At 44.0% G+C, this 13,840-nt stretch overlaps 1 protein-coding gene across 21 annotated transcripts in view; it reads left to right on the forward strand.

Moving 5' to 3' along the window:
- The window catches only part of LOC136833716 (UDP-N-acetylglucosamine transferase subunit ALG13-like), a 539,859-nt gene that overhangs the window by 57,751 nt on the left and 468,268 nt on the right, over positions 1–13,840 (forward strand). For all 21 annotated transcript variants that reach the window (XR_010851592.1, XR_010851593.1, XM_067095956.1 and 18 more), the window contains exon 5: positions 7,446–7,597. Coding sequence is in view for 19 of the 21 variants with exons in the window: in XM_067095956.1 (XP_066952057.1) it covers positions 7,446–7,597 (152 nt within the window). In the remaining 2 variants the exon portion in view is untranslated. The remainder of the gene's footprint in view (positions 1–7,445; positions 7,598–13,840) is intronic.

The following is a 13,840-nucleotide window of genomic DNA, read 5'->3' on the forward strand; positions in this document are numbered from 1 at the left end:
AGGTTTCGCCTTGGTTAAGGGTGTTGAGTTGTACAGGAGCCTGGGGGTACTATGTACTTGGAGTGCCCACCAGTCTATCTTTTAATGGTTGGGTAGTGGTTTTTAATTGTTGGCAGTAGGTAACTGCATTGTTTTTTCTCTGGTTTTATTGTTTGGTACTGGGCCCTGGGCAGGGGCAACATTTTTAACTCTATGCATGCAATCAGATACTCCTTTGCTACAAAGAATCCCACTGATGTAGCAGGTGATCTGTGGCTCTACTGCCACCCCTCTGCAAGTTGAGATGAATGCCATCCAGAGGCAGTACTTTCCTGCAGCAGCTCTCTCACCAGGTAAGGAACCGGCAAGCATTTTACCAGCACTAGCAGTATCTCTATTCTTTTTACATTACAATTTTTAATGGATTGGAGTAGATAAGTCCATGCATCCCACCTTCTGCAATGTAGTCGGCATTTTAATTTTTTCATTAAAAATTCAGGCTTCCATACTCAGGAATGCCTCGGCATACTGACCTGAAATTTGCAATTTTAATAGGGATTCAGCTATGTAATTACTTGATAAGTTGCGTTTAGAAAATGGACGTTTTTATAATACTAAAGTTTTTTGTATGCTTACCAAGTAATTAAATAATCAAAGCCCTCCCTCCTCCCCTCGCATGGATAGGAAGGCATAAACATATTGAACTCATTTGCTGAGCTGGTTCCTCGCTTACCCCGAAAGTGGGCGGGGTCAGTCGCCTAGCCAAAACAAAAGTAGCACTACCGCAAATTTCAAAATTCTAGCTGCCGACGAGTAGAAATCTATAGCTATGTAATTACTTGGTATAAGTATATATAAAACTTTATTTTATTATAAAAATGTCATTTTTTTTTTAAGTACACAGCTGGTACTGTGCAGGGATTGACTTTTACTGTTACTAGGAGCACTTTGGAACCTGAATGTATAGATGGCCAGTTAGTGAGATATGAGATGTTATTAGAAAAATCAGTGTTTTCACTTATACAACTTACCTGGTAGTTACATATAGCTGTCGTCTTTGACGTCACGGCAGTATTTCAAATTTCGCGCTAGCGCTAGCGGTACGACAGGTGATCCCCCTACCCCCCGCCCTCTATCGGGGTATCGGGAACCGTTCCAAGAACACGTCATTAGTTTTTGCCGTGCCGAACCGGTAACACGGTTCCGCTGCTGGTAGTATTTGTCAACAATTCGAACTTGTAGCTCCTTTTTTTTTTTTTTTTTTTTTTTTTTGGTGAAGTACTCGTTTTGTTGTTTTTTGCTGGCGCTAGTTATTGCTTTAGCTTTGATCTTAGTTAGACTATTATGTCTGATTCAGGTTCTAGTGGTATCCGGTTTTGCAGCAAAGGCTGCAAAACCAGGCTTGTTAAGCTTAGTTTAGACCCACACACTTCTTGTTTTTCATGCAGGGGGCAAAAATGTTCTGCTGACTTGACTTGTAATGAGTGTGAACTACTAACTTTGTCTGACTGGAGTGCTTTGGGGAAGTACATGAATAAGTTAGAGAAAGATAGGATAAGGAAGGCCTCTTCTAGGTCTTCGAGGTCAGGAGGTAGTCAAGAGGTTTTCGTAAGTCCTATTAACCCTGCTCCCCCTGTAGTTCCTGTAGTTTTACCTGCCCCGACACCATTTCTCCCAATCCTGATACCGTGTCAGTCCTTACTGCTTTTATGTCTACCATGCAGAAAATGGGAGACAATTTGCTTGTGTTAGTAGACCGCAGTGATAGTGCAAGTGTTGTGCCTTGTGAAAGTGTTGTGGAGGAGGTAGCTTCCGGCCCATTCACGCTCCCAGGTCTAGGCCCCTGTCAGGCTCCCAGGTTCAGGAGAAGGCATGCCGAAAGGAGGTGAGTGGGACCTGCTCCCGAGCAGTTGCCCCCTCAAGCAGTCCTGTTGCCGCTTCCCAGGCTGCTGGCCTTCACCACCGAAAAGGTGAGGAGCGGATAGTGTCTAGTGGCTCCAGTTGGAGTTCCTCTCCTCCTAGAGGATGGCGTTTTCGCGACGCTTCCAGACCTTTGAAGAGGTCTCGTCAGCTGTCTCCATCGAAGATACCTAAGAAGAAGGCGCTTCTGGAGGATCCTGCCCCTTCCTGTAGCTTTTGGGCAGAACCGGAGAGGTTTTCTTCGTCGGACTCGTCTCATTCGTTTTCGGCTGAGCCTCCTTATAAGGAAGTTGCAGCTGAGAGGTCTGCTTCGTTGGCGCCAGCGACTCCTGTGGCTCTCCCTTCAGCTGTTCCAGTTTCTGTGACTCCTGCTCCTGTGGCGCCTGCTCCAGCATTCGATGGACCACAACAGCAAGTGATTGACGGAATCAACGCCTGTCTGGACTCGATTTTAGAGCTTTTGTCCAAAAGTCAAGTCTCTTCTTTGGCGCCTCCTGTGATGCCAGCAGTGCCCACCTCGACTCCTCTTTCAGCCGCTCCAGTAGCGCCGCGCTTGCGCCTCCGTTGGCGCCACCTTGGTTGCTGTACCGACTGCTCCTCCTTTGGCGCCACCTTTGGTTGCTGTACCGACTGTGCCTCCTTTGGCGCCTCCGATGGCTCCTCAACAGGCTCAAGCTCTTTCGGTGACACAGCAAGAGTATGTCACGAGCCTCCCAGTCCCTGTTCGTGTAACTCAGGCTTCAGTTCAGGGGAACTTGGATGAAGACGTAGTCCAGCTGGACTTGTCCCCAGTATCTGACGAACTCCTCTTGGACTTGAAGGAGCAGTGTAAGGAGGAGAAGTCGCCGCACCTCTCTTCTTACAAGAAGCTCTTGAAGTTCTTCATTGAGAACTTCCCTGATTCGTTCTCGCCTGCGGCTCCTCCGTCTCCTGGGTCCCAGTACAAGAGGGACAAGGCTTCTGTTTTTTCTTCGGACTTTACGAAACTTGTCCTGTCCGTCTCGGCGAAGAATGGCCTTAAGAAGATGGGTGCTTGGCTGGCCGAGAAGAAGGAACTTGGGAAGAACGTTTTCTGCCTGCCTCCTTCTCGTCGTTCCTTCCGTAACCAGAGTTGGTACGAGACTGGGGAAATGTTTTCCCTGGGTGTGGCTGCCTCCGCGCAGGGGGACTTCTCCAGTCTCGTGGATACCAGTAGGAGGACCACACTTAATTCTGCGAAGGTATTCTTTACGTCCTCCGAACTGGATCAAGTTCTCAAGAGCGTGTTTCGTACTCTTGAGATAGTGAGCTTCCTGGACTGGGCGATTGCGGTCTTAGCTAGGAAGATTAAGGATTTTGATCTTCCTTCTGAGCTCTTGGATGATGTGGTAGGAGTAGTGGACTGCATCGATAGGGGCATCTGCGATGGTGCAGTAGAACTTGCCTCTATTTACGACAGGAGTTCTTAAAAAGAGGCAACTGTGGTGCTCCTTTTTAGCAAAAGGCATTTCATCAAACCAGAAGTCGGCTCTCCTGTTTTCTCCTTTGGACAAGGCACATCTGTTTCCGCAGGAGTTGGTGGCTGTAATTTCCCAGGCGTTAGCTCAGAAGTCAACCCAGGATCTTTTGTCGCAGTCTGCCAAGAAGGCGAAGAGACCTGTGCTTTCTACCGCTCCTGTGCGCGGTGTTTCGTCTCCTGCTGACACGTTTGGTCAGTATAAGGGGAGATCCTCTGAACGTGTTTTTGGCAGGGCCAGAGGAAAAGGCAAAGCCACGCCTAGAACCTCGGCGGTCCCCGAGAAGAAGTGAACCTTTGTCCTCCATTCAGCAGTAGGAGCCAGACTGCAAAGGTTCTGGTAAGAGTGGCAACGGATCTCGGCAGACCCTTGACGATCCAATTTTTAAAGGAAGGATATGCCATCCTTTCTTTCCAAACCTCCTTTAGTGGAGGCTCCAGTATCTTTACAGGCGTACTTGCACAACTCCGCGAAACTAGACGCCCTTCGCTCAGAAGTCCGAGCCATGCTGGAGAAGGAAGCGATAGAACTGCTTCATGCCCCTCTATCTCCAGGATTCTACAATCGTCTGTTCCTGGTTACGAAAGCATCAGGGGGATGGAGACCGGTACTGGACGTGAGTGCATTGAATGTCTTCGTTCAGAAGACGAAGTTCTCCATGGAGACAACGCAGTCGGTCTTGGCGTCTTTACATCAGGGGGATTGGATGGTTTTTATAGACCTCCAAGACACTTACTTTCACGTTCCAATACACCCAGATTCAAGGAAGTTCCTGAGGTTCGTCTTCGAGGGACAGGTGTATCAGTTCCGTGCCCTCTGCTTCGGTCTGTCGACGGCCCGCAAGTTTTCACAAGGGTCCTGTTATCAGTAGCCAGACACCTTCACCTGGAAGGAATCGAGTATCTATGTACCTCGACGATTGGCTTCTCAAAGCGGCGTCGAGGGAGAGTTGTATGGAGGACCTCTCAAAGACTCTTCAATTGACAAAGTCACTAGGCCTCATTGTCAACGAGAAGAAGTCTTGCCTTACTCCCAGTCAGCAGATTATCTGTTTGGGAGTGAGTCTGGACTCTCAGACTTTTCAGGCTTTTCTGTCCAGTCAATGGATAGCCTCAGGCCTGCAGAAGATCGACGACTTTCTGCAGAGGAAGAATTGTTCCGCGAACGAGTGGATGACCCTCGTGGGAACCTTAGCTTCAGTGGAGAAGTTTGTAAGACTGGGGCGCTTGAACCTGAGGCCACTGCAGTTTTATCTGCAGGAGAAGTGGCCCAGGAAACAGTTCCCTGACTCCTTCAACTTCACCATCTCGGACGAGATAAAGGAGTGCCTCCGTTGGTGGAGGTCAGAAGGAAGACTGACACAAGGGCTTCCTCTTCAGCTTCCGAACCCAGACCTAACTTTGTTTTTCGACGCCTCAGACAAGGGCTGGGGAGCGACTATGGGGACAAGAGAAGTGTCGGGCCAGTGGCAAAGAGAAGAGAGAAACTGGCATATAAACCGAAAGGAACTAAAAGCGGTTCACTTAGCTCTGTTGGCTTTTCAACAAGAAGTGGAAGGCAAATGTGTCTTGGTCCAGGCGGACAACACGACCGCTCTGGCATACATTCGAAAACAGGGAGGCACTCACTCGTGTTCCCTGTACGAGACCACGAGGGAGTTACTAGTTTGGGCGGAGGAGATCGGGACCAGACTAGTAACGAGATTCATCCAAGGGGAGAGAAATGTAGCGGCGGACCTTCTCAGCAGAAAGAACCAGGTCCTGTCCAACGAGTGGACTTTACATCCCCTAGTTTGCGAGGAGCTATGGAAGGTATGGGGACGTCCGCTCATAGATCTCTTCGCAACCGACAAAACGACTCGGCTGCCCCTTTACTGCTCTCCGGTTCCGGACAGCAAAGCGGTTTTCGTGGACGCAATGTTCATGAACTGGTCGGACCTGGATCTTTATGCCTTTCCCCCGTTCAAGATCCTGCGGCAAGTCATCTCAAAGTTCTCAAGCCATCGGAACGTAAGGATGACTCTGGTGGCTCCGTTCTGGCTGTCCAGGGAGTGGTTCCCGGACCTTCTACACCTCTTGTCAGACTTTCCGAGACTACTGCCAGAGAGACCAGATTTACTCAGACAGCCGCACTTTCAGAGGTACCACCAGAACTTGTCCGCTCTTCATCTTGTTGCCTGCAGACTGTCAGGAGAATCGTCAGAAAGAGAGGCTTTTCAAGAGAGGCTTCGGAAGCTATCGCGAAGCCCAGAAGAGAATCCTCTGACAATGTTCACCAGGTGAAGTGGACACAGTTTAGGTCCTGGTGCCGAAGAGAAGGCGTGTCTTCTTCTTCGACGTCTATAGCCCAGATGGCCGATTTTCTCTTGTTCCTCCACAGAGAGAAAAAGCTTGCTGTGCCTACCATTAAAGGGTATAGAGCCATGTTGGCTTCAGTCTTTCGACATAGGTGTCTTGAAGTATCTTTGAATCAAGACCTTTTAGATCTAATTAGATCGTTTAATACGTCAAAGAGGGACCAGAAGAGACCAGTGGCGTGGAATCTTGACGTAGTGCTGAGATGGTTACGGTTGCAATCCTTTGAACCGATGGCGGACATCTCCTTAAAGGATCTCACGAAGAAGACTCTATTCTTGGTAGCTCTGGCTACGGCCAGGAGAGTAAGTGAGCTACATGCAATAGATAAGAGAGTAGGCTTTGCTAAGGGGAAGGCAGTATGTATGTCTACTCTTGGTTTCTTAATCAAGAACGAAGACCCGTCAAGACCTTGGCCAAAAGAGTTGGAAATTAAGGACCTTTCCCAATTGGTCGGTTCCGAAGAACCCGAGAGGTACCTCTGTCCTGTGAGAGCTCTCAAGTTCTATGTTCAGAGAACGAAGAAGCTCAGAGGTCCCAGTGACCACCTCTTGTGCTCGGTTAGAGATCCTTCGAGGCCACTCTCTAAGAATGCCCTTTCCTTCTTTTTGAGAAGCCTGATAAAAGAAGCTCATGAGCATTGTGTTGACTCTGAGATGAGTATTCTTAAAGTAAAGGCGCATGAGATAAGAGCAGTTTCGACTTCTGTAGCCTTTAGCTGAAGCTTATCTGTGAAAGACTTGGTTAAGTCCACCTTTTGGAGATGCAAGTCGGTGTTTGCATCACATTACTTAGTGGATGTGCAAACTGTTTTCGAACAGCACAGTACGCTGGGGCCCTTTATTGCGACTGACACGGTGTTGGGAGAGGGTGAAAAGGAGTCCGCTCCTTATCTAACATTTTCACCTTGGTGTTGGGGTTGTTGTTTTTTAAGGTTGTGTGGAGATACATGGTGTGGTAGTATCTTCCAGTTTTAATTTGTGGTATTTGGTTTTATGGTAATGTTAGGTGATCCCTCGTTTTGTTGTTTGTCGTACTGCGCCCTGATCAAGGGCATCAGACTTGTCCGTACGCAGCCATGTTCTCTACGGCAAGTACTGTTTTTTATTGTGTCCGACACACGGATCCTATATATCCTCTCAGCACAATATAAAGGCCAGCAGACTACAGAGGCAGTAACCACTGAGTCAGCTACCTTTAAAGGTAAGGAACCTATGTCTAACTTGTTGCAGGTAGATAATTCCAAGAATGATTTTATTAGTTGCCAGTGTCCCACCTCCTCAAGGTGCCAATCAGCTATATGTAACTACCGGGTAAGTTGTATAAGTGAAAATGACATTTTTATGATAAAATAACGTTTCACTTATACTTACCCAGTAGTTACATAATCATAACCCACCCTCCTCCCCTCACATGGGCAGTTGGGCAAAAACATATGACGTGTTCTTGGAACGGTTCCCGATACCCCGATAGAGGGCGGGGGGTAGGGGGATCACCTGTCGTACCGCTAGCGCCAGCGCAAAATTTGAAATACTGCCGTGACGTCAAAGACGACAGCTATATGTAACTACCGGGTAAGTATAAGTGAAACGTTATTTTATCATAAAAATGTCATTTTTTTTTTATTGTATGTAATGCTTAACTTGTGCTATTGAAAGGTTATTATAATTTTCACAATTTTTCTATTCAATTTCAGTGTAAATTTCCTCATATACCGTGAGATTGGAAAGGAGCCATATAAAGCCACAGACAATGAAGGCAGAACACTGATGCTTAGCTACACACATGGTAACCATTATGATATTATATATAAGAAAGAAGATGCATCATGTCGCGGATTTTGTCAGTGTAAGTTTATATTTGTGTTTGTATAATATATATATATATATATATATATAGCATTAACTTTTTCATATGTAAGTACAGTGAACCCCCCGTGTTCGCGGGGTATGCGTCCCACACCCCCCCGCAAATAGCTAAAATCCGCGAATACTTAAAACCCCTCTAAAAACACTTAGAACTGCCCATTTTGATAGTTTAAACACAGAAAAACCCTGTAAAAATGCATATACCTGAGTTTTTTAATAGTTTTATCACAAAAAGTGCATTTATTCCTGAAAATTATATGAAAATACAGTAATTAGTGAATATTTCTCAGTGAAAAATACCGCGAATGGGCGAATTTTCTGCGAATGATGGCTAGATATGTTCCACAGAGAAACCCGCGAATGCGTGAGTCCGCGAACCATGAGAATGCGAATACGGGGGGTTTACTGTATTCATAGTCCAGGGGGGTTTACTCAAATCTAAACTCCACAGAGGCTGCTAAAATGTTTGTATAAATTGGAATTGTTACAAGATATTCTTAGCCTTATGTTGTATGTGAAACTAGTTATACTGCTCAAGCATAGCATATCTTGTTTATATAGCTATTTCATCTTGTTTTTTTCATAATGAATTTAGCTCTTGAGTTTCGTCATGAAACTGGCTCTTGAATATATTTTGGCAATAGGTTTATTTTTGCAGTTTTTGAGGTAGTAATGTACGGTAACCCCTCTATATACATAAGAATTGTTTTTAACCCCCCCCCACTCCTGTTAAAGTTAAGTATACCTTAGTTTTACCAGACGTGTTAAAAATTTACAATTGGTTGAAAGAACTTTAAACCCTTTTTAAAACCCACTGACTCCTTCAGAACCAGATGCATATCATTTGGCATCATATCATGCATATGGATAAACCTTACATGGCCATATTTTTTATGGAATATTAGATTTATGCCATGCAGTTTTTAATGTGATTATTTATATATAATGATAATAATATATCTATATGTTTTGAAAATAATAATTATTTCTTAACTATAATAATTCTAGTAATCAAAATGACAATAATAGTAAGTAATAATACAGTAACAGAATCAATTGAAATGCATTATACCCATTGCATCCTCAAGGGATGAAGGAGGTGATGAAGAACCTATAACCATTATTTGGTCATTCAGGGCATTTCTTCCCTTTAAGCTCCCACAAGCTCATAGCTCTAGCCTAGGGCTTATTTGCCTTCATGGTCCTGGCTGTCTTATGCTTCAACAGTAGCCTTTCTTTCTGATACTGCTGTTCCTGCATCTGTTCTTTGAGGGATGCCTACCTTGACTATTCTAGGAAATGCACGGAGATGTTCAAGGTTCCTTCTCCTCCTTTACATATATTGAAAATTTTTGCAGGATGTAAAAACCCATAGAAAACCTTTACCGCATTCATGGTATTATACTGTAGAAAGAGCACACTGAAGAGCAAATATGGTAGCAGGTGCTATGTATAACTTTCATAATTATTTATACATATACAGTAAACAAACATAAGGCAACTAATGCTCACCCATCAAGTGTATTTTAGCTGAACGATCTCTTCTTGGATGGGCTCATGCCTGGTCGTAATCATGGGCACGAGTCGGACCCCCTTCCAACAGATGACGAAGACATCTCCCTTCCGCCGCCACTCTGTGTCTCCTCTTGCCAGATGTTGCGGGTGGCTAGCAAACCTCTTGAGGACATTCGGGGCCCCACGCACCAACCGAAGGGTACCACTGACGTGCACACCTGCTTCACATAGTTCCTGGGCCAGGGATACCGAGTTATAATAATTATCCATAAACAGGTGGTATCCCTGGTTACGGAAACGATCCACAAGACCGAAGACAGTGTCACTCAGCGTGGAGAAGACCCGGGAGTATACAGAGAAGTCAACGACGTATCCAGTGTTGGATTCCGTAATAAAAAATAACTTCACACCATATTTCTTTGGCTTCTTGGGGTTGTACACTTTTATGCTTAGACGTCCTTTGTATGGCATCATCCCCTCATCCAAAGAAAGGTTCTTGGAAGGAACCACGAGAAACTGGCACCGTTCATGAATGTAGTCCAACACTGGGCGGACTAAGATGAGGCGATCTGGGTTATTCCAGGGTATGGCCCTTCGGTTGGAGGCGTTGAAATACCTGTCCAACGCCAGGAAACTATCATGGGGCATAATGCCGGGCACATTGGGCGTACTTAAAAAAAATTCCGCCTCCAATATTGCCTGACGTCAGCAGCAGGCATCATTCCAAAAAAAAATGTGGAGCCCCAAAAAATGCGCCATGTCTGTGAGGTTGCAGCCCCGCCATCGATACGACAACGTCGTCTGCAGTTCCTCATGGCAGTACCGAGTGTAATCCGCCATCTCTGCAACGAGGTATTCCAGCAATTCCCGCGTAAGGAAGAGCTGAATGAACCCCAGTGCAGTGAGAGGCAGTCCCTGTGCCTCCTTAGTCCAGGTGCTGCCATGAATGGGTGCATGTTAGGTGGGGTGTGGTCCTCCAACCATCCCTCATCACTTTCGGATGAACGGCCTTCACCTAGGCTGCGCGACGTTGCGACCTTCTATGGGCACGTGCGCGGGCACAACTTCGCACCCCACTGGCCCATCTCCCTCACTTTCACCATCACTTTCTGTCTCGTCCCCACCAGCCACAATCGGTGCCTCCTCCTCCTCCTCATACTGTCCCTCATAAGCACTGAAACCACTGAACTCGAGTTCACTTTCATACTCTGGCTCTCTTACGGACATTGGGGGCAAATACTCGTCATAACTGACATCGGGTGTGATGTCCTCGTCACTAGATGACCAACTGCCATCAAAATGAGGGCTTTCCACCTGCTCTCGATCGAGCTCCAACAAGTATTCATCAATGTCCTTTTGTCGGAGGCCTCCCAAATGTTTACGAATGCCTCTCAGGACACCCCGATGTTTCCTAGGGGTCGTAAAAGGCACAGGGTACGGCCCTTGGTCACTTTCGGTCACACATGGCCGTACAACACGGCGTTGAAAAGATGGATCACCTTGGGTGCTGGGTCCCTCTCCAGCATCCAAGTCTAAAACGCATCTCACACGCTCACTACCGACAGGCAATACATGCCTTTCATGGTCCTGACGACGTTGGGACATCTCTGCATACATCCTATTGCGTCACAAACACGCTAACACTTGCACAAGTTCGGTAAAACACGAATGCTTCGAGAAATCGCTCTCTGACGATGCGTCGCTGATGCTTTGTAGTGCGAGAAGAAAGAAATTCGCACATGCGCAGCTGGGTCACGCTTGTAAACAAAACAACAGCGTGATCTGTGAACTCCCAGCATCCCTCAAGGCGCGTGATTTAAAATTTTTCACAAACTAGGCCTATAAGTATTTTTCCGTGAATATTTAAAAAAACTTTTTGTAGTCGACGTATTTTACGTCCACTCAGCACCCGACAGACAATTTTTGTCGACGTAAAATAAGTCCAGTCGACGTTAAAGGGTTAAAGACACATAGAAACAGTAATACGTAGGTTGCACTAACTACGAATGAGAGAGAGAGAGAGAGAGATAACAGTTGTCCTTAAGAGAGTTAAATTTTTTATGAATTATGGACACAGAGAGAGAGAGAGAGAGATAATTACGTAATAAATCTTTGACCCGCTAATCAGCAACACTCCCCCTTCTTGTCATATTAAATTGACATGTCTGGAAGCTTTTCCATGGAGCTTCTTACAAAAGATGTGGGGAATGAAATTTGTTTATTTAAAATACATATCGCATACAAATTTTGTAATTACAGTTATTATTGCAGTAAACCCCCCCGTATTCGCGGGGAATGTGTACCACACCCCCCCCTGCAAATAACTAAAACCCGCGATTACTTAGAACCATTCTAAAAACACTTAGAACTGCCTATTTTGATAGTTCAGACACACAAAAACAAACTTACAATGGGGTGAGGTTCCAGAAAACCCATCGTTTGTTGGAAAAAAGATATCTCTAATATACCCTTGCCTACACTAGGGTATTCAGTACCATGTATGCAAATATGGTACCCTAGCCTACACTATAAAGTATACTCTATACATACATGGTATACTAATTATTAGTATCAGCGAATTCTGGAGGTCCATGCAGAGTGACTTATGATAATTCAGTACAAAGAGATATTGAATAACAAACAAAAATTAGCTTAGCCCACACTATGGTATATCGTATACATATACGGTAGCGTAGCCTACATTACACTGTACTCTATATTCACATATCGTATTATACAAACATCAACATAACAAACAGGCATCTTTTCCTTGGCTCTTTTAGAATGTTATGCCTTAATTCACTGTATCCAATAATATTGTATATATTCTTATATTGCTTTTGTATTATAAATTATGATCATAGCAATCAATGTTTTTGTTTGTAAATCGATTACGAGGTAAGTTTATTTTGCCGTATTTAACTCAGTTCAGAGAACTTTTCTTGCTTCTAGTTAGCATAAATGAATCTCTAGATACTTTATATTTATCTGGGCAAGGTTATTTTTTGTTATACGAAGTGTTTTTTAAGTCGAAATATAACTTAAATACATCTCGTTGTGAAATTAACTTAGCCATTTTTTTGTTAATAGATGACTTTGGCCGTTTGGGAGCATTTGTTTTGTACAAAAAAATCAAGATTCCGTTCGCTATTTTCACTTGATTTTATCATAATACGAGCTTTACATATTTATAGTTTATCGATGTAAAAATAGCAGTAATGTGTTCTTTCATGCCCCGTAGTTTTGATTAAAATACTTTCTCTCCAATATTAATTATGGTTGAGTTTCATCCATGTTGCTGATGCACGATAATTTGTAGTCATTAGCAGCTTGAACATTGTTTTCTCAGCTTCAGCTATAACTTACAGCTTAAATTTAGCAGTATATTTCCTTGCCGATCTTTTATCCATACCGAATAAGGGTATAATGTAAAAATACACCAGTCTTATTCTACTTAACGTCATTTGTAACATAACTATGGTAATTGTTTATTACTGTACGATGTTTGAAATACAAGCAAAATGGCTGTTGTTATCCGATTCGGTGATAAGCAAAACAACAGTTTCTCGTTTGGTTGTTTATGGTTGTATGCATTTACACAAGGGTATAACATTACTAACAATACTTTTATCATTCTCTTTTACTTTTTTAACTAGAAGATGGGATAAAGAGATGGATGAAAAGTTGGTCTATTGTAATTTGTCTCTCTCGCTGCCTGATTGTACGCTGCTGCCTGTGCCTGCGCAAAATTTTAAAATATTTTATAAGTATTGTCATATCGGTATTGGATGGGTTGGTATCGTTCTCAGCTAGCACACTGCTGGGGCCGCGTTCGATTCTATGACCAGCTAATGAAGAGTTAGAGGAATTTATTTCTGGTGGTAGAAATTAATTTTTCGTTGTCATGTGGTTCGGATTCCACAATAAGCTGTAGGTCCCGTTGCTAGGTAACCAAATGGTTCTTTGCCACGTAAAATAAATCTAATCCTTCGGACCAGCCCTAGGAGAGCTGTTAATCAGCTCAGTGGTCTGGTTAAACTAAGGTATACTTAACTTAACTCACCTAGATAAGGGAGTTCTTGCATTGTTGCTATCCTAGGCCAGATGCTTCCCGTTTGCTTCCTTCCCTCTCTTTGCAACCCACTTACGACACGCAGTTTTTGAAATTTCTCCCTCATAAGGGTGGTACTTTTCTTGTTTATGGCAGTGGAATTGCATGAATGCTCTACATTGTAAAAAAAATCGAAAAAGGAAAGCGTCACAAAGTGCTAGGATATTGCTCGGACCAGAACCACACACAAATCTTGATGGTTTATTGGTAAAACCCAACACAGATGGTTTAGTGGTAAAACCTGGCACTCTGTTAGGAACTGTTGCCTTCTCATATAGTTTCATATGAAAATACACAGTAAAACTATGTCAAGAAATATAAAATATTATATGTGTACTAGTTGGCAAGGTACATCTGTGATACGACTGTGACGAGTTTAAATATCGAGATACATGGATATATATTTACTCTGATTTTATACTTTTTTTAGAGAATGAACCAGCTGTTATCATAGAAAATGGGTAGTTTTAGTAGGATACTAAAGTAAATTTCTCACTTTCTACTATCCAGAATTAGCATTTCATACAGACGTACAACAATTTCTTGCTCAGTGTTGCTCACAGGGCGATATCTAGATACTTGGATACATATTTAATC

The sequence above is a fragment of the Macrobrachium rosenbergii genome, chromosome 4 (genome assembly GCF_040412425.1).
Source record: "Macrobrachium rosenbergii isolate ZJJX-2024 chromosome 4, ASM4041242v1, whole genome shotgun sequence".
NCBI classification, from domain to species: Eukaryota; Metazoa; Arthropoda; class Malacostraca; order Decapoda; family Palaemonidae; genus Macrobrachium; species Macrobrachium rosenbergii.